The 17864-nt window shown below is 42.0% G+C and overlaps 1 protein-coding gene and 1 long non-coding RNA gene across 8 annotated transcripts in view; one reads left to right on the top strand and one right to left on the bottom strand.

Annotated features, from left to right (window-relative positions):
• LOC129533711 (uncharacterized) overlaps nt 1-2930 on the top strand; it is a 35717-nt gene extending 32787 nt beyond the window's left edge. Inside the window, exon 3 of the long non-coding RNA XR_008680049.2 lies at nt 2880-2930. This is a non-coding gene — a long non-coding RNA (uncharacterized lncRNA). The remainder of the gene's footprint in view (nt 1-2879) is intronic.
• Nucleotides 2931-6369: 3439 nt separating this feature from the next.
• Nucleotides 6370-17864, bottom strand: part of ZNF652 (zinc finger protein 652) — a 73566-nt gene continuing 62071 nt past the window's right edge. For 5 of the 7 annotated variants that reach the window (XM_055387695.2, XM_055387694.2, XM_019028088.4 and 2 more), the window contains one exon: nt 6370-16075. In XM_055387695.2, coding sequence (XP_055243670.1) covers nt 15564-16075 — 512 coding nt within the window. In that variant the 3' untranslated portion in view covers nt 6370-15563. The remainder of the gene's footprint in view (nt 16076-17864) is intronic. The other 2 variants (XR_008680047.2, XR_010133785.1) reach the window with 2 other exon arrangements.

The raw sequence follows: 17864 nt of genomic DNA, 5'->3' as shown, positions 1-17864 counted from the left end.
GTCTCATTCTGTCACCCAGGCTGGAGTGCAGTGGCTCAATCTTGGCTCACTACAACATCTGCGTCCCGGGTTCAACTGATTCTCGGGCCTCAGCCTCCCAAGTAGCTCGGATTATAGGTATCCACCACCACACCTGGCTAATTTTTTTGTATTTTTAGTAGAGACGGGGTTTCACCATGTTGATCAGGCTGGTCTTGAACTCTGAACTCAAGTGATCTGCCCACCTTGGCTTCCCAAAGTGCTGGGATTACAGGCATGAGCTACCGTTCCTAGCCAGAGACAATACATTTTTGTTGTTTAAGCCACCCAGTTTGAGGTACTGAACTATAGCAGGCTTAGGAAACTAACACAACCTTTAATCACTCATGATTGACATTTTGATCTTTCTGAGATGTCAACAAAAGTTTGTGTAGTCCCATGCTTGGACTTTTTTCTATGTTAGTTTTGGGCAGGCACTTCTGAATTTTAGCCTCTTTTGCAACCTGGATGGGCTGAGAATTTTCCAAATTATCAAGTCCTGATTCCTTTTTTTTTTTTTTTTTGAGACAGAGTCTTGCTTTGTTGTCCAAGCTAGAGTGCAGTGGTGCAATCACAGCTTATCATAGCCTTGACCTCCTGGGCTCAAGCGATCCTCCCACCTCAGCCTCCCAAGTAGCTGGGACTACAGGTGCATGGCCACCACATCTGGCTAATTTTATTTTTCATTTTTTGTAGGAACAGGGTCTCACCATGTTGTCCAAGCTGGTCTCAAACTCCTCAACTCAAGCAATCCTTCCTCCTGAGCCTCCCAAAGTGCTGGGATTACAGGTGTGAGCCACGGTGTCCATCCCTGGTTCCTTTAACAGTTCTTCTTTCATTTATTCCTTTATTTATTTATTTATTTATTTATTTATTTATTTATTTATTGAGAGACAGAGTTTCACTCTGTTGCCCAGGCTGGAGTAGAATGGCGTGATCTTGGCTCACTGCAACCTCTGCCTCCTGGGTTCAAGCAGTTCTCTTGCTTCAGCTTCCCAAGTAGCTGGGACTACAGGTGTACATCACCACACCCAGCTAATTTTTGCATTTTTTAGTGAAGACGGGGTTTCTCCATGTTGGCCAGGCTGGTCTCAAACTCCTGACCTCAAGTGATCCACCTGCCTCTGCCTCCCAAAGTGCTGGGATTACAGGTGTGAGCCACCATGCCCAGCCTCTTCAATTTATTTCTATCCTCTTGCATTTTACTATGAGCAGCAAAAAGAAAGTAGGCTTTGCCTAGAAAAATGTCATTGGCTAAATATGTACATTCATTGATTACAAGTTCTGTTTTTCCATAGAACTGCTAGACACAATTCCACTAAGCTTTCTGCCACTACATGATAAGAATCTCCCATCCCCAGCCTCCAACAACATGCTCCTCACTTCCTCCTGAGCTCCCACTGTCAGTGTCAAGTCAGGTTTCTACTAATGGTCTGTTCGTGGAGACTGAACCTTTGTCTAAGATATTGAGAATTTCTATACATTCTTTAGAATTTAGGATTCTCCTTTCTTCTGACCAGCAACGTCTTTAGCATCCATATTTCTTTTTTTTTTTTTTTTTGAGATGCTCTGTTGCCCAGGCTGGAGTGCAGTGGCGTGATCGTGGCTCACTGCAACCTCCGCCTCCTGGGTTCAAGCGATTCTCCTACCTCAGCCTCCCAAGTAGCTGGGATTACTGGTGTGCACCACGCCCAGCTAATTTTTGTATTTTTAGTAGAGACGGGGTTTCACCATTTTGCCCAGGCTAGTCTTGAATTCCTGATCTCAGGTGATCCACCCGTCTCAGCCTCCCAAAGTGCTGGGATTACAGGCATGAGCCGCCGTGCCCAGCCAGTATCCGTATTTCTAAGAAAGGTCTGCTTAAGGAAATCTAGGCTTTTTCTATCAAGCTCCTCAAAATTCTTCCAGCCTTCACTCACTGCGCAATTCCAAAGTCATTCCCACATTTTTAGATATTTGTTATAGCATCCCACTTCTGGGTAGCCACATCTCTCTTAGTTTTCTAGTGCTGCATAACAGATACTACAAATGTGGTGGCTTTAAACAGCACAAGGCCTTCTGATTTTCACACATGACCTCAATAGGTGGCTAAACGCCTGCAACCTTTCATTAGCTTTCTTGAATGCATTAGCGGTGTTCACCAAAAGCCTTCAGATTCTTCGCAATCTGAAGCCTTCACCATCTGTAGAATCAGTACTCCCTCCAACCTCTCAAAAGTCTATGATAACCGGGCATGGTGGCTCATGCCTGCAATCCCAGCACTTTGGGAGACTGAACTGGGAGGATCATTTGAGGCCAGGAGTTCAAGTCCAGCATGGGCAACAAAGTGAGACTGTCTCTAAAAGAAAAGTCTATGATACTGCACGCACCACCATGCATTCCCTTCCACAGGTTCACCACTAGTGAAAGTTTGAGCAATTCCACCACTTCAGCACACTCGGGATATCAGTTCCACCTGCCACTAGTGATGGCTGGCAAGTGATCCAGGTCCAAAACCCTATTTTATTATTTTATTTTATTTTTGAGATGGAGTCTAGCTCTGTCACCCAGGCTGGAGTGCAGTGCCGTGATTTCGGCTCACTGCAACCTCCACCTCCTGGGTTCAAGCGATTCTCCTGCCTCAGCCTCCCAAGTAGCTGGGATTACTGGTGTGTGCCACTACCCCTGGCTAATTTTTGTATTTTTAGTAGAGACAGGGTTTCACCATGTTGTAGTCTTGAACTCCTGACCTCAGGTGATCCACCCGCCTCGGCCTCCCAAAGTGCTGGGATTACAGGCGTGAGCCACCGCACCTAGCCCCCAAACTCCTTTTTAGAGTTGGCTTCCCCACACCACTCCTGGTGCTAACTGTATTCGATCAGGTTCCCCAGGAACCGACACGACGACTGAGAACCAAAACCTGAGGACTGAAGGAAGCAGGATTGGACAAAAGGCCATGTGGGGTGCAGAGGTGAGCTATCATGCAGTCACAAGGGCCTCAGGTGATCTTGCGGAAGTTTGGGAGAGGGTGGCTCTTTGGAATTGTCCCACCCAAGGCACAGATAAGGGTCTTTATGCCTCTTCATTAACCAGCCATTGTATGTGAACTGCCCGGGGGAGGGGAGGTGGCTTTCCTCAGCTTAGTGCAATTCCAGGAGAGGGACACAGCTGAGAGCTATTGGCACAAACAGCCGGGAGGATGAGTGCCTCAGTCCCTGAAGGGAGGGGACCTGGGTGGCCCCCCTGCCCCATCCACTGCCATTATTATTTTCTGCATCTCCCAATAGTTAATATTTGTACTTTGTATTAATTGTCTATTGCTGCATAGCAAATTACCTCCTGAACTTAGCGGCTTAAAACAACAAATATTTGTAACCTCGTAGTTTCCGCTGGTCAAGAATCTGAGGCTGTGTGTCTGGCTCAGGGGCTCTCAGGAGACAGTCATCAAGCTACTGGCTTAGAAGCACCTCAAAACTCTGCTGTGGCTGGAGGGAACCACTTCCAAGCTCACTCATGTGACTGTCGGCAGGCCTCAGAAGACCCACTGCAAGCCCACTCACTGGGTGCTGGCAGGCTTGCGATCCATGGCACGACTTCCGTAGGCTGCCTAAGTATCCTCGTGACATGGCAGCTGGTGAATGGAGAGCAAGAGACCACACCAAGTCTGTTTGTATAATAACTTAATCTTGGAAGTGACATCTCATCATTTCTGCCATATTGTATTTGTTTGAAGTCACTGAGTTGGCCCGGCGGGGTGGCTCACATCTGTAATCCCAACCTCACTTTGGGAGGCCGAGGCGGGTGGATCACCTGAGGTCAGGAGTTCAAGACCAGCCTGGCCAACATGGCGAAACCCGATCTCTACTAAAAAAAAAAAAAAAAAACAAAAAACACATTAGCCGGGGTGGTGGTGCGCGCCTGTAATCCCAGCTGCCCGGGAGGCTGAGGCAGGAGAATTGCTTGAACCCAGGAGGCAGAGGTTGCAGTGAGCCAAGATTGCGCCACTGCACTCTAGCCTGGGCAACAGAGTGGGATTCGGTCTCAAACAAACAAACAAACAAAAGTCGGCCGGGTGCGGTGGCTCAGGAGGCTGAGGCAGGAGAATCGCTTGAATCTGGGAGGCGGAGGTTGCGGTGACCCGATATCGCACCATTGCACTCCAGCCTGGGCAACAAGAGCGAAACTCCGTCTCAAAAAAAAAAGTTTTGGATTTTGGAGCATTTTAAATTTTGGATTAGGGATGCTCAACCTGTACTCAGTTATGGCCAAAAAAGTCAAGCTTCTTGCACAAGGAACTGGTACAAAGATATAAACTTTCAGTAACTTAGACCTAAATCTGGGGGCTGTTTCAAGTTATCTATTGCTGTGTAACAAACCACCCCAAATCTTAGTGATTTATAATAATACTATAATAATAGTTTATATCTCATGATCCTATGGGTTGGCTGAGAGGTTATTCTGCTGGTCTCACCTGAACTTCTTTTTTTGAAATGGAGTCTCATTCTGTTGCCCAGGCTGGAGGGCAGTGGTGCAATCTTGGCTCCTGGGTTCAAGTGATTCTCCTACCGCAGTCTCCTGCGTAGCGGGATTACAGGCGCCCACCACCAGGCCTGACTAATTTTGTATTTTTAGTAGAGATGGGGTTTCGCCATGTTGCCCAGGCTGGTCTTGAACCCCTAACTTCAAGTGATCCACCCACTTCAACCTACCAAAGTGTTGGGATTACAGGTGTGAGCCACCGCACCCGGCCTCGCCTGGACTCTTAAGCATGCATTTACTTGTGGGTCAGCTGAGCTGGTGGGTCCAAGATGTCCTCACCCACGTCTGGAGCTGGGCAGGGACAGCTGGGAACTCTTGTCTCGATACAGCTCTCATCGCTCTGGTCTAGCCTGAGCTTTTTACTTGGCAGGCATGTTTCAAGAAAGGAAAATAAAGGCAGAGGCTGGGCGCGGTGTCTCATGCCTGTAATCCCAGCACTTTGAGAGGCCAAGGCAGGTGGATCACAAGGTGGAGATCGAGAACATCCTGGCCAACATGGTGAAACCCTGTCTCTACTAAAAATACAAAAATTAGCTGGGCATGATGGCGTGCGCCTATAGTCCCAGTTACTCGGGAGGCTGAGGCAGAAGAATCGCTTGAACCCAGGAGGCAGAGGTTGCAGTGAGCTGAGATCACACCACTGCCCTCCAGCTTGGGCAACAGAGCAAGACTCCATCTCAAAAAAAAAAAAGAAAGAAAAAAAGAAAAATAGAAAATATCAAAGTGCAGCACATATATTTTTCTTGAACCTTTTATTCACTTATATAAATAAACTCATATATATATATGTATTGAGTAGCAAAGTAGTGGTAAAAATATTTCTTGCTATGGGGTCATGGTGAAAGTTTGAAAGCACTTATTTAGTATATACTCAGGTCTGAGTGATTACCTACCCTGTATCTATGAAGAAACTGTGTTAACATCTACATCTAGTTAGAGATACAAGATGATAAAGAATAGCAATTCTATGATTTGGGCAGTTTTATTCCATTCTAAGAGGTTTCAAAGGGAAACTTGGACAATAAGATTTCCTTCCTATACACCCAACTCCCTCACTGGAATCCTTAGAAGGAACAAAATCAGGTGGCTTATGGGCTGGGAAGGCTTATTATGACAAGCTAGTTGATCTTCCAGCTGACTACAGTCACAGCTCTGAGGGCAAGCTTCACAGTATAAGGGCCCACACCACCTGACATTATATAAGATCATCATTTGTTTATTGTCAGGGTTTCTCCACTAGAAAGCAGGGTCTGTGAGAGTAGAGCCTGTCTTTCTCATTGCTGAATCCCCAGTGGCCAGATCAATGTCCAGCACGTATTAGGCATCTAATAAACATTTGTGGAATAAATGAATGACTGAATGAAGGGGGTAGAGGTAGGGAAAGATGCCTCATCCCAAGTACCATATTTTATAATTATTGCTTTTCACTGACTGTACTTTGTAAGCTGTTTCCATCTGTGTTGATTTTTCTTCAAATTGGTTCAGAACCCAATCCTGATCCTTTTTCCAAACACTGTTCTCAAGGATACTTTCAGATTATTGCTCGGCTGAACAAACTAGTGTTACTGAAACCAAACAGCACTGCAAAGAGAGAACTAATCACTCTGCCTTTGGTTAACAGCCTTGAAAACATGTTATTCATGAAGAGATCAGGCAGGGTTTGAGGTAGGTCAGCCTATTACCATCACTAGAAACAACAAATAACAGCAGAAGAGGACTGCAGGATTGTTCATTTTTCTCAGAAAGGGCAATCTGTTAGCCAGGGGGACCTCAAAATGTTGTCACCTGAGGGTAAGGAAGAAATGAAGAAAGACACACAGGGGATATGGCTGCTTTTTTTTTTTTTTTTTTTTTTTACTTTGAACATTAGCATTAAGTTGGTTACCGTACACATCCAAAGGCCCAGCATCTCAGAAAAATCATTAGGCGGCACACCTGTACCAGAGTCTCACAAGAATAAAATATACAATGCTACATTGAGTGGTTAAAAATACACAAAAAAGTAGTTTTAACAATCTATAAATTTTTTATACTTAAAATCATGATTGAGTTGAAATAAAAAAGTGCATTTCAATTGCTAAAAAAATAATATCGGTATAGTTAACACAAGGGGGAAATCAGTACATTGAGGGATCTGACAGGATGCTGGAAAAAATGACTCAGGGAAGCCGGGCAGCATGGGCTCCTTTGGAGATTCAGGAGCGGAGCTCAGTTCCACCTCACTGCAGTTCCCTGGGGCCAAGCAGCCCTCCTCTCCCCAGTATCTTTCCCATCTTAAGAGATCCTGTCCTACCTACCTGTCACCTCCCCAACCCAAAGACTCCTCTAAACTTCTTTGCAGCATGACAGCTGCCTGCCCTACACTGAGTCTACTTGACCTTCAATTGCGTCTCCGCAGAGAGGTAGGAGAGGGACACTGCCCCATTCTGGACTTGACATAAGTACCCCAGCCACATGGCCTTCATCCTTATGACCTAGCAGGCAGAACAGGGACCAAGCAGCTTCTATTTTGTCAAACTCCTTTGGACAAATATTCAACATTCAACAACAAGCTTTGTAAACCTAACGCTAAACAAGTCATGGCAAGCAAACTGGATTTTCTTAAGAAATGAGGAAAAGTGCAAGTGATCTCAGTACTGTTGGGGAAAACAAAAATAAAAACAAACAAGTTGCACCTGGCCACTTGCTGCCTAAACCAATCACAGCTTCAGTTTTGTTTTTTGTCAAGTGTTGGAGTTACAAGTAGACACCTCTCTGTGCCTGGTATTGCTCAGGTTCAGACTTGGCTGGGGGTGAGGGTGCCAGGCAGAAATCAGTTAAGAAGGCCATTCCAGGTGTAAATGCCTCCCGGCTCTACAGGGGGTAATATTTACTGTCGTCTTTTCCCTTCCCAGGTTGATTACTGACCTGTTTGTTGTGAAGATGCTGCTGCAATAAGCACAAACAGAACTCATGGCCAGAGAGCTGATGATCATGGATAGGAGCCCTTAGACAAGTAACTGACAGAGAGGGAGCACACACAGTTTCTAACCTGGAGTGCCCATTGCACTGGTCAGGAGGAAGTGCCTGACCTAGAGGACTTGTTCCCTGATGTAACAGATATCTCTTTGGAGCAGAGAAGGTGAGAAGCATTTCCTTACTCATACTCCAGAGTTCCCCCAGTGCTCTTGTTCCTCCTATAGATGTGATGGTGGTGGCCTGTGGAGGAGATAGGAGTGGAGAAGCCTGCCTGCTCTGCCTTTAGCACACAAAGGCGCCCCCATGGGAAGGTCCTGGCTTTCAATCTGGGGATCATCAATATGTAAAAAGTCTAATTAATTAAGATGCCTGACCCACAAGGACTCCACACCCACACATCAATCATTGCTTGGCATCATGAGGGATGAACGACGACTGGACTTTGTAATAAGGGAAAATTTCTTAAATAATCAAAATACATGAATAAGCTTTGAGCTAAGAGGCTATTCCAGAAGAGATTTAAAAGTGGGATCTTTCTTTAGAAGGTTGAGAATAAAGCTAAAGTACTTTATTGCTCCCTTGTGGACAAAGCCAGAACTGCTGATGGAAAACAGTCACACAGCCCATGTCAAGAAATGAATAAAATGCATATTCAAATTTATGGAAGATTGAGAAGAAATCATCCCATTTTCAGAGGCTACATATATGCCCTTGGGGAGACAATTTAAGAAGTAAACACCAAAATTATGTCACACTGTTTCTTTTTAACCTAATGAATTGAATTAATAGAGCATGAAAAGATATTTCTAGGAGGGTTAGGAGCTCTAGCAGAATAAAATACTTCCCACCAACTTTCAAATGCAATGAAACAGTCTTGAGTCCTGTACAGGATATCTATCATGCTCATCAGACGGTCCCTTTTCACCCGTAAAAGACAGGTAGGGAGGAAGCTGTGTTCATTCAGAGGAGCTGGATATTCCAGAAACAACTTGATTCTTTGGCACATCCAGTACAGACACAGGCTCTTTAGTTGATCAGAACTAGCCAAGGCAAGTATCAGATTTCCTTCTGAAGTTAAGCAAAACTCAGCTTCTACCTCCTTTCTTGCCCCATCCTCACTTCCTATGAAATCATTTTCAAGTAATATGTAACATCCCTGATCTCACCAGAGAAGCTGACGTAGTGTGAAAGTAACCTGCGACTGGAAAGCTATGGGAACACTTCTCAGGGGCAGGAACTCCCTTGGATGCGTGTGTCAGAAGTTTCCTGCTGAAGACATACAAGACAGCAGGCTGTCTCAAGGATGTGGTTCCTCCAAGTGACAAGCAAGTACAGCTCTCCGTTGTTTTATGGCCTGGGACTCTGAAGAGAAAAGCCACAAATTTTAAAGTAGATACTAAGTTGCTAGTTACTATCCAAGAGGCAAACTTCTAGATCAATAATGAGGAAGAAACATCACGGCAAATCAAGTGAAAGGTAATTAACACAACAAGAAACCCCTGTTACTGATTTCTGTAACATAAAAATCTACCTTTTTCATTTTGTAAACTCACCTTCCCATCCCAAATAGCAGTGAAGCCTTCAAAAATCTTGAATTTATTCATCATCAAACATAACCAATTCTCACAATTTTGCACTATCTCACCAATAATATCTTTCCTGTTGCCAGACAGGAAAGATGGAGAATGTATTAACAGCTGCCTTCTTAGATACCCACCTTGTGTGGTTATTAGTCTTAAAAACCTGAGTACTATTAACTTTAAGGAAAAGGACATGAGATTTTAAGTCAGAAAGGAAAAATGCTGACTAAGGCCCAAATGCTCAACTCCAAGCTTTCATTCACCTAAAAAAATGCAATCAAATCTCCTGATTTGAAATAGTTCTTTTTTTTTTCCTTTTTCTCCAGTTTTGGAGGAGAACTGGAAGGGAGTAAAAAGACCTGTCCACAGCACAAACTTCCACTCTGGCTGTGAAGGACTAGCCAATTGCTAAATGTTTCATCACGGAGGTGCTCGATCATATTATATAAAACACTGCAACCTCCTTTTCATTACATCCTTCATATATTATGGATCCATCATACATTTTAAACAAATTAGATGAAAACAGCTAGAAAAAGTAAACAGAAGTTTTTGAGGGACAGGGCCATGAGAGAGCAGAAACCCAGAGAGCAATTTTAAATTAATTTGACTAAAATAAAGAGTATAGTCTTGCAAAATGTGTACGGAAGAGAGTGGGCACATGGGAACAGGGCACAGCAACAGCAGCACTCAGGATCCTTTCATCAGAAAGGGGAGGCATTCAGGAAGACTTCAGTTGAGAAAAAGGTGTTCAAAAGACATTCAATGACCTTTAATTTTAAAGGAACGTCAAATTTCTGGTGAAAGTAAAGAAAGTGAAGAGTCAAATAAGGATAAAATCTTTCAACAGAGAGACGAAATATGTGAAGAAATAAGATATAAATAAAAGTTAAAAATGTAACCTAAAAATGACATGGAGGAACAAAACAGAAATACGGTCAAAATTCTTGTCCAAGGTTTTAGCTAGTTTGTAGAGTTAAGCCCATTGGAATATGGGTGAATTCCAATATTCATGGATAATGAAATAGTCAGAGGTAGGATTTAGATCAGGAAAAGAATGTTCCAGGATGCTGGCATTTTGAAGGCACTCAAAAACAGAGTGAGAGAGACTGAAGCTGCAGTGACATCAGAGGATTAGAGAGCGGTGCATACTCATGTGTCTGTCATAAAGAAATAAAACAACTCCAGGAACCTGTGACCATACATATATTATTGAGTAATACATAGAGTAACAAAGCAGAAAGAAAGCCACCTTATAAGTAGTTTCTTACTACAATACAGATTCTATCTAGTGAACAAGAAACAGTTTGTTTTCCAAATATGCATGTCTGCAAAGTATTCTGACTTAAATAAAGAATTTGATAAATGGTATGTGATCTGGTTCTTTAAACAAATTTACTGAAGCAAAAGCTTCAAAGCTGGAACAACCAAGGAGTTTGATTTTCCTTTGAATCTTGCAAAACCTATCCTCTGAGACAAAAAGATCTGATCATAAAGTCTATAAAAAAGTCTAGAAAGTATAAAAGTATAGAACTATGAAAGTGGATATATTGATGGCAACTTTTATGGCTTCCATAGAAAGTGTAGAGAGGATCTCTGGTTTGCTTTATCGAGGTAGTGTCCAGGGTTGGAAGGTCATCATTCTTTATTGTAAGTGCTACAGATGACAAAAGCAGGTTAGCTAGGGTGTTGTTATTGCATAATAATGCCACTATTTCTAATGGCTTATGACCTTTCATTCCTAAAAAAAAAAAAAAAAAAAACTCTTAAGAAATTTCCTATCTTGGTTCAGGCAAAGGAAAATTAAAACCCAAACTTTACTTGCTCAATTTTATAGTCCGAAGAATTCCAAATGAGTTGATTTTTTTAAAACAGTAATTAGCTGATACAATTCTTAAATGTAATGTATCCCTTTTTTCATTAAGTACTTCTCATACAGTCTAGAACAGCATTGAAATATTTATCATGTGGACCAGCAATGCAATAAAAGTTGTCTTTTCTATACAGTAGCTCAAACAGAAAGGTTTCTCTAACTTTAGTTTTTTAGTTTTTTTTTAAAACATTAAAACCGACCTATCATTCTGTGTTTTACTAACCGAAACCTGCAAGATGGGGTAAATATACGTATATCTGCAATGGATTTCTATCTCTGCTTCATCTTCTCAAAATTTAAAACTTCCAGTGAAATAATAATGGAACTAAACATACATATCTATTCAACAATCATAAAAACTGAAAAAAATTTCAAGAATTAAAAAATTCATAGTTTATAAGCATCTCATCAGAGCATTTTGCTTTCGGTTAGTATATGAGGGACAATCAAATTATAGGGAAAGTTCTAACCACTAGAAAAGGATACTTCGAACAAATGTGGTTTTAAAAAAATGATGTAATTATGGTAATGGCCATGCTTAGTCATTAATCTAGAACAGTTAATGTAAATGGTAGACTATGAAAGTACAGGTAACTGATTTGCACAGGCTTCTTTGAACTAAAGTTTTTTTTGTGGCGATCTCCCCTCTTGCTAAAAATAAGAATCCAGTCACAAATATATGTGGAAATGAAGCCACAAGCCTTTAAATTGTTGTCTTTTCTTCATTCAAATTTAAAAATCTAACTCAGAATGAGCCTATCTGACTCAATTTGAGAAAGCAGCAGCCTTTATTAAGGCTAAGGAAGAGTTTATATTTTACTGATAAATCTATGAGAGAAAATAGAAAAATAAAAACGAAACAAATACAAACCAACCCACACACACAAAAAATACAATGCCAACTCATCCTCAGATAAGTCTTAACCCTAGCAATGATACAAGCCTTTGAAGACAGTAAAACTAAGTAGTGAGAGACAGCCTCAATTTGTTATCTATATAATGCTTAAATGCAGCCTTTGTTGTCTTTAACAGACATGTACAGATAAGGGCTGAGAACTCAAACTTCTCCATAATTCTTTTTTTCATAAACAGATAACAAGTAGGTAAAAAGTTTTGAAGAATTCATGGGGTGCTGTAGCATATATGGAAGAGAACATACCACATAATGCAACTTTTATCTTACAAAGAGGACCCCAACCAAATTTTCAACCCTGAGTTTGAGTCTTAAGCATGTTAAATGTGTTGCACATATATGTTTAAGGCTTAATCCTGCAGTTCTTATATTCAGAAGCATTAATGTTGTGAATATTCTTTTTTTTTTTTTTTTTGAGACGGAGTCTCGCTCTGTTGCCCAGGCTGGAGCGCAGTGGCGCAATCTCGGCTCACTGCAAGCTCCGCCTCCTGGGTTCAATGCTGTGAATATTCTTAATGCATTTCATTATTTATATGCAATATGATACTGATGAGGAGTCATTATATTCTGAGCAGTTTTCCTGAAGACCACAAATCTCAAGTCAAGGAAAGTATCCTTAATCTAGGGGAAAAAAAGGAAGTTTCTAAATTGTTCCACAATACACTTCACTAAGAATTGTACTGTATGACAATGCTAATTTTTAAAAATAATATATATATATATTTGTTTCTGTTAAGGATGGTGGTATTTGCTTAATACTGGTTTTCCTGTATAGCAGATATTTTCTTATGGCTATATTTACTTGAATGAAAAATCAAAGATGACTACCTGAATATTCCAGTGTATAATTACAGTACAACCTCATGAAATGGTTGATTCTGTGGTCTCAAGTCTAGCATTGCTGCCCAATACTGTAAATTTATTCAGAACAAAATAAGGCAGTTGGACGTGGTGGCTCACGCCTGTAATCCCAGCACTTTCGGAGGCTGAGGTGGGCGGATCACAAGGTCAGGAGTTTGAGACCAGCCTGGCCAATATGGTGAAACCCCATCTCTGCCAAAAATACAAAACTTAGCCGGGCGTGGTGGCGCATGCCTGTAATCCCAGCTACTCGGGAGGCTGAGGCAGGAGAATCACTTGAACCCGGGGGGCTGGGGTTGCAGTGAGCCAAGATCACGCCACTGCACTCCAGCCCAGGCAACAGAGCAAGACTCTGCCTCAAAAAAAAAAAAAAAAACAAAAAAACAGAACAAAATATAACCAATTAACTAAGCACAGTTTACATCTTAGTTTACATCTTTTAAAAAAATCATTTTAATACTACAGGCTTGACCATGAAATAATGATATGTCTATATAAAAGTGTAGGTTGACAAACTTGTCATGGAATGCCAAGGAGACTGTGGAGGGAGGGGGAGACAACCACTAAAGATATAACAGTCATATGCAAGGAATTAACTTTCCTTATTGGCTTGGGTACCTGGGTGCTCAAAGAATGTGTACAAATATTAAAAATACCATTCTTTAAAACTTACATCCAAAACCAGGAAGTATGTCTTGAGATACTTTTCTGCCTCATTCCAAAATTTTCCTATGCTCATTATATAAGACAGGCAAAATCAGAAGGAGAAAATTTAGAAACACTAAACCAAAAAGCCAATAGAGAACGTGATGTTTGAAAAATATGGACTTAATCTCAATTGAAAGAGTTCATTTTTTCCTACCACAGAGCTCATTAGTTAGAAAAGTGCTCGAAGCATATCTGCACATTTAATATTAAAAATAAAAAAATAAATAAAAGCCAGCGTTCTGATTCAGGCAAAGATTTTAAGAACCCGAAGAAAGAAAAATGAAGAAATTTCAAGATTAAAAAATGGACTGGGCATGGTAGCATGCACCTGTAGTCCCAGCTACTTGGTTAGCTGAGGCAGGGTTGCTTGAGCCCAAGAGTTGGAGGCTGTAGTGTGCTATAACTGCACCTGTGAATAGCCACTGCACTCTAGCCTGGGCAACATAGCAAGACCTTGTCTCTTAAAAAAAAAATTGGAGAGGGGGTGGGAGGTAAGTGATTTAGCCTGGGAACTCAGTTCTCTCAGATAAAGAAATACAAAATTTTAAGCTATACTGAGTCTGGATAAATATGATCTGTTAAGTGTAATCAATACACTAGCCCTTCTGTTCAGCCTTTCCTATAATAAGCTCCTGGTTGATTATGTTCTTTTGAAGTTCCCCAAACTTGAAAAAGTAATCTGCCTAAAGGTACTAGAGGTGCTGCTCTCTTTATCGCCTAAGAATGCTGGTATTACATAATTTGCAGAGGACAGGGCAGTAAAACTTAGGAGTTTTCCCTCACTATATTTAAACTGTGTTAAAATAGCTCAAGGTTGTGAACATATCCACATTTTACATATAATAGATATTTCAAAATTCATAACCAATTTGTCTTCTCATCTGAATTTCTCAGCCACTATCAGCAACGTCATGTTTGTGATTTTAAGTTTACTATTTTAGCTTCTTATAACAATTCTAGAAAAATAAAGCAACCTCAAAATGAGCGATTTCAATTTGTCATCCCATAAAAGCTAAACATGAACACAATTCCTAAGGGAAGTGAGAAACAGACGTGACTGAGATGAAATGATCTCCACTACTTCCTCCTCCTGTCAGCAAACAGCCTTATTCAAATTTTCAAAACATGCAAGCTTTAGGTGACTTCCCTGGAAAAGGCCCCATCCCCTGCAAATCATTTCATGTAATGCACTAACGAAGCCAAGCAGAACATGGAGGACAGGAGCACATTAGGGAGCCTCTCTGAGTGTTAAGCAGAGATGTCAAAACTACCAAGTATTTACGCCAAATCCTGAAAGCAAAACCTCATTTTTGCAGTAACCTGGTCTGGAGACCCTCTCAGATACATCTAGTCTCTGAAGCACCTTTTGAGTTGTACGGATGTAAGAATAGCTTTGAATTATAGAAGTTATATGCATCTTTAAGAATCACATTTTGATGATTATAAAAATTTTTTTCTATTTTACAACATAGGTTCAGCTACACTGAAAAAATTACACTGCTTATTGAAATACATTTCATTTTAGAAACAGACTACCAAAGAAGTCTATACAAAAACTCTAAAATAATTTCTGTAGTAAAATAAAGAGTGCGTTAGGAGAGCTACACAAAGAAGAAAATTTCTGTCTTTCTCTATAATGCTTGATATACTGTGAAACATGGCCAGCTCAACTCTGTAGCTGGCACCAAAAGCTGAAAAGAATTCCTTACCATACACAGTGATACAATTAATGCTCTGGATTAATCTCACAGCCTTCCCGATTAGTACAAAGGAAACCAGGCCTATCCCCTCTTTGAGGAGAAGTCCGGGATATAAAAGCAAGCATACCTCATCAGCTGATATGAAATTATAAAATTCCACAAGTCTGAGTATTTGAAACTTATAAAAGTCATCAGAAAATGCAAGCAAATTGGGCTTTAGTTCAGTGGTTCCCCTGGTTTAGATGACAGTCCCTCTGTGAGCTCAAGGTAGTCTTCTTGTTCATTCCCTTGGATCTGTTGATTCAGTGACACTGGAGAAGCTCTTGGTAGAGGCGGAGGAGAGTCTGAGAACTAAGGAAATGCTCACCGACTCCCTCTGTGCACGCTCACACATGGGGACGTGTCTCCTGGAGAACACACTAAGGAGACGGATGTTAATGATGCTGTGCTGAACTGTTCTTCTCTGCCAGGTGCCGCAGAAAGTTGTCCTCACTCTGGCCTCTATGATTTAAAGGCTCACTCTTAAAGAGAGCTGGAGGTGGGGGGAGGTGAGGGACTGGAGGGATGGGAAGGTGGTGTGGGTGGTGAGGGTGTGGGTGGATGTGCAGGTGTGAGAAGGGGTGGGGGATGGGCCGAGGGGGAAGAGTGCTTACAGGATTCATATTGATTGGAGGGGTTGGGGTTGTGGGTGTGTTCACCACAGAAGGAACTGGGGTGGCTGGGGAAGTTGTAAGTGGGATCTGGACAGCAGGTGGCACATTCACGGGGCTGGTCACCCGAAAGCACTTCTCCTTGTGGGCCTTAAGCATGTTCGAGAAGCGGAACCGCTGGCCACACACATCACATGGATAGGGCTTCTCGCCTGTGTGAGTTCTGCGGTGTCTCTTCATGTTGGGGCGGCTGGTGAAGCTTTTGCCACAGATTTCACAGATAAAGGGTTTCTCTCCTGAGATGAACACAGACATAAAAATGATTAACATATTAGGTGGTAATTGTGTGCTCAAGCTTTTTTTTTTAATAGAAATGGGGTCTCACTATGTTGATCAGGCTGATCTCGAACTCCAGGCCTCAACTGATCCTCCCATCTTGGCCTCCCAAAGTGCTGGGATTACAGGTGTGAGCCACTGTGCCTGGCCTATGAGACTGTATTCTAGAGTCATTTAAAAATCCTCTCATATTTGGACTTAACAGATCAGAGTAGATACAACTAAAACTTACATACACCCTATCATCTGGGCTTAGCTAAAAGAAGATAAAGATGGGGGAGAAGGCATCTACATTAGTGATCCTCTACATCCTACACAAAGAACAGTTCAAATGGCTTTCTGTGCTCAAGGAAATATCCTAGATGACTCTTTGCCTTTAAATTTAGGCAAGTTAATCTGTAAGAAATTTCTTTTTTTCTTTTTTAGTTTTTTGAGACAGAGTTTTGCTCCTGTCACACAGGCTACAGTGCGATGGTGCAATCTCGGCTCACTGCAACCTCCACCTCCCGGGTTCTAATGATTCTCTTGCCTCAGCCTCCTGAGCAGCTGAGACTACAGGTGTGCACCACCACGCCTGGCTAATTTTTGTATTTTTAGTAGAAACGGGGTTTCGCCATGTTGGCCAGGCTGGTCTCGAACTCCTGACCTCAGGTTATCTACCCACCTCGGCCTCTCAAAGTGCTGGGATCACAGGTGTGAGCCACTGCGCCTGGCTGCAATTTCTTTTTTAAACAGAATCTTGCTCTGTCACCCAGGCTGGGGTGCATTGGTGTGAACACAGCTCACTGCAGTTTCAACCTCCTGGGCTCAAGCAATCCTCCCAGCTCAGCCTCCCAAATAGCTGGGACTACTACAGGTGCCAGCTACCATGCCTGGCTATCTTTTTTTTTTTTTTCTGTAGAGGCAGGGCCTCTGAATTTTGCCCAGGCTGGTCTCGAACCCATGGGCTCAAGTGATCCTCCTGCTTCAGACTCCCAAAGTGCTGAGATTACAGGTATGAGCTAAGGCCGTGCCCTGTAAGCAATTTCTGATACTCCAAACAAAAGTAAGAATTTTCTGAAAATGTCCTGTGGAACAAAGAAGTCTCTTCCTGTCTATTCATACACAATCCTTAGCATACAGCTTGCTTTTTGGCACTGAACTTAGAAAATACTGGCTTAACAAACCTACAACATGAATTTCACACCACAGTGTTTCTCAATGAGTGCTATGGCATTTCTGCAGACAATTCCTCATTATGTGGGACTATCTGGCACTCAGCATTCCTGGTGCCAGCCTACTGAATACCCACAAGAGATTTCGACAATAAAAAAATGCCGCTATGCCATTTCCAAATGTCCGTGGGTGTAGGGAGGGTGTTGGGGGCTACTGCTCCTAGTTGAGGACCAGTGGGCCAGCGAGTCAAAACAGGAGACAGAATCCCATAGTTCTTAGGACATTTAGAAAGGAAATTAGGTTTGGGTTCTGAGGGCTTAATTTTTAAGCTTCCCTAACTTTCTTTTGAACTTATTGCTTAGTTCCATGCTGTGTCTGCCTGCTTCTCTACCCAGGCTATAGAAAATAAAATCCTTTATGATTCTATATGTCCATCAATCATTTTGTATGGGATGCTGAGGTGAGGCGGGGAGTACTTCTGTATATGCACTTCGGTGAACCATACGCTTGTACTGATCAGTTCCTGCATCAGTCCTCCATATCTATAGCTCGTCTCTTCACATTAACTCCTGCTATAAGAGCGTTGCTGTCACT

Source organism: Gorilla gorilla, chromosome 4 (genome assembly GCF_029281585.2).
Source record: "Gorilla gorilla gorilla isolate KB3781 chromosome 4, NHGRI_mGorGor1-v2.1_pri, whole genome shotgun sequence".
NCBI classification, from domain to species: Eukaryota; Metazoa; Chordata; class Mammalia; order Primates; family Hominidae; genus Gorilla; species Gorilla gorilla.
The sequence above is the reverse complement of the archived record's forward strand: the minus strand, read 5'-3'. Positions and strand labels throughout refer to the sequence as shown.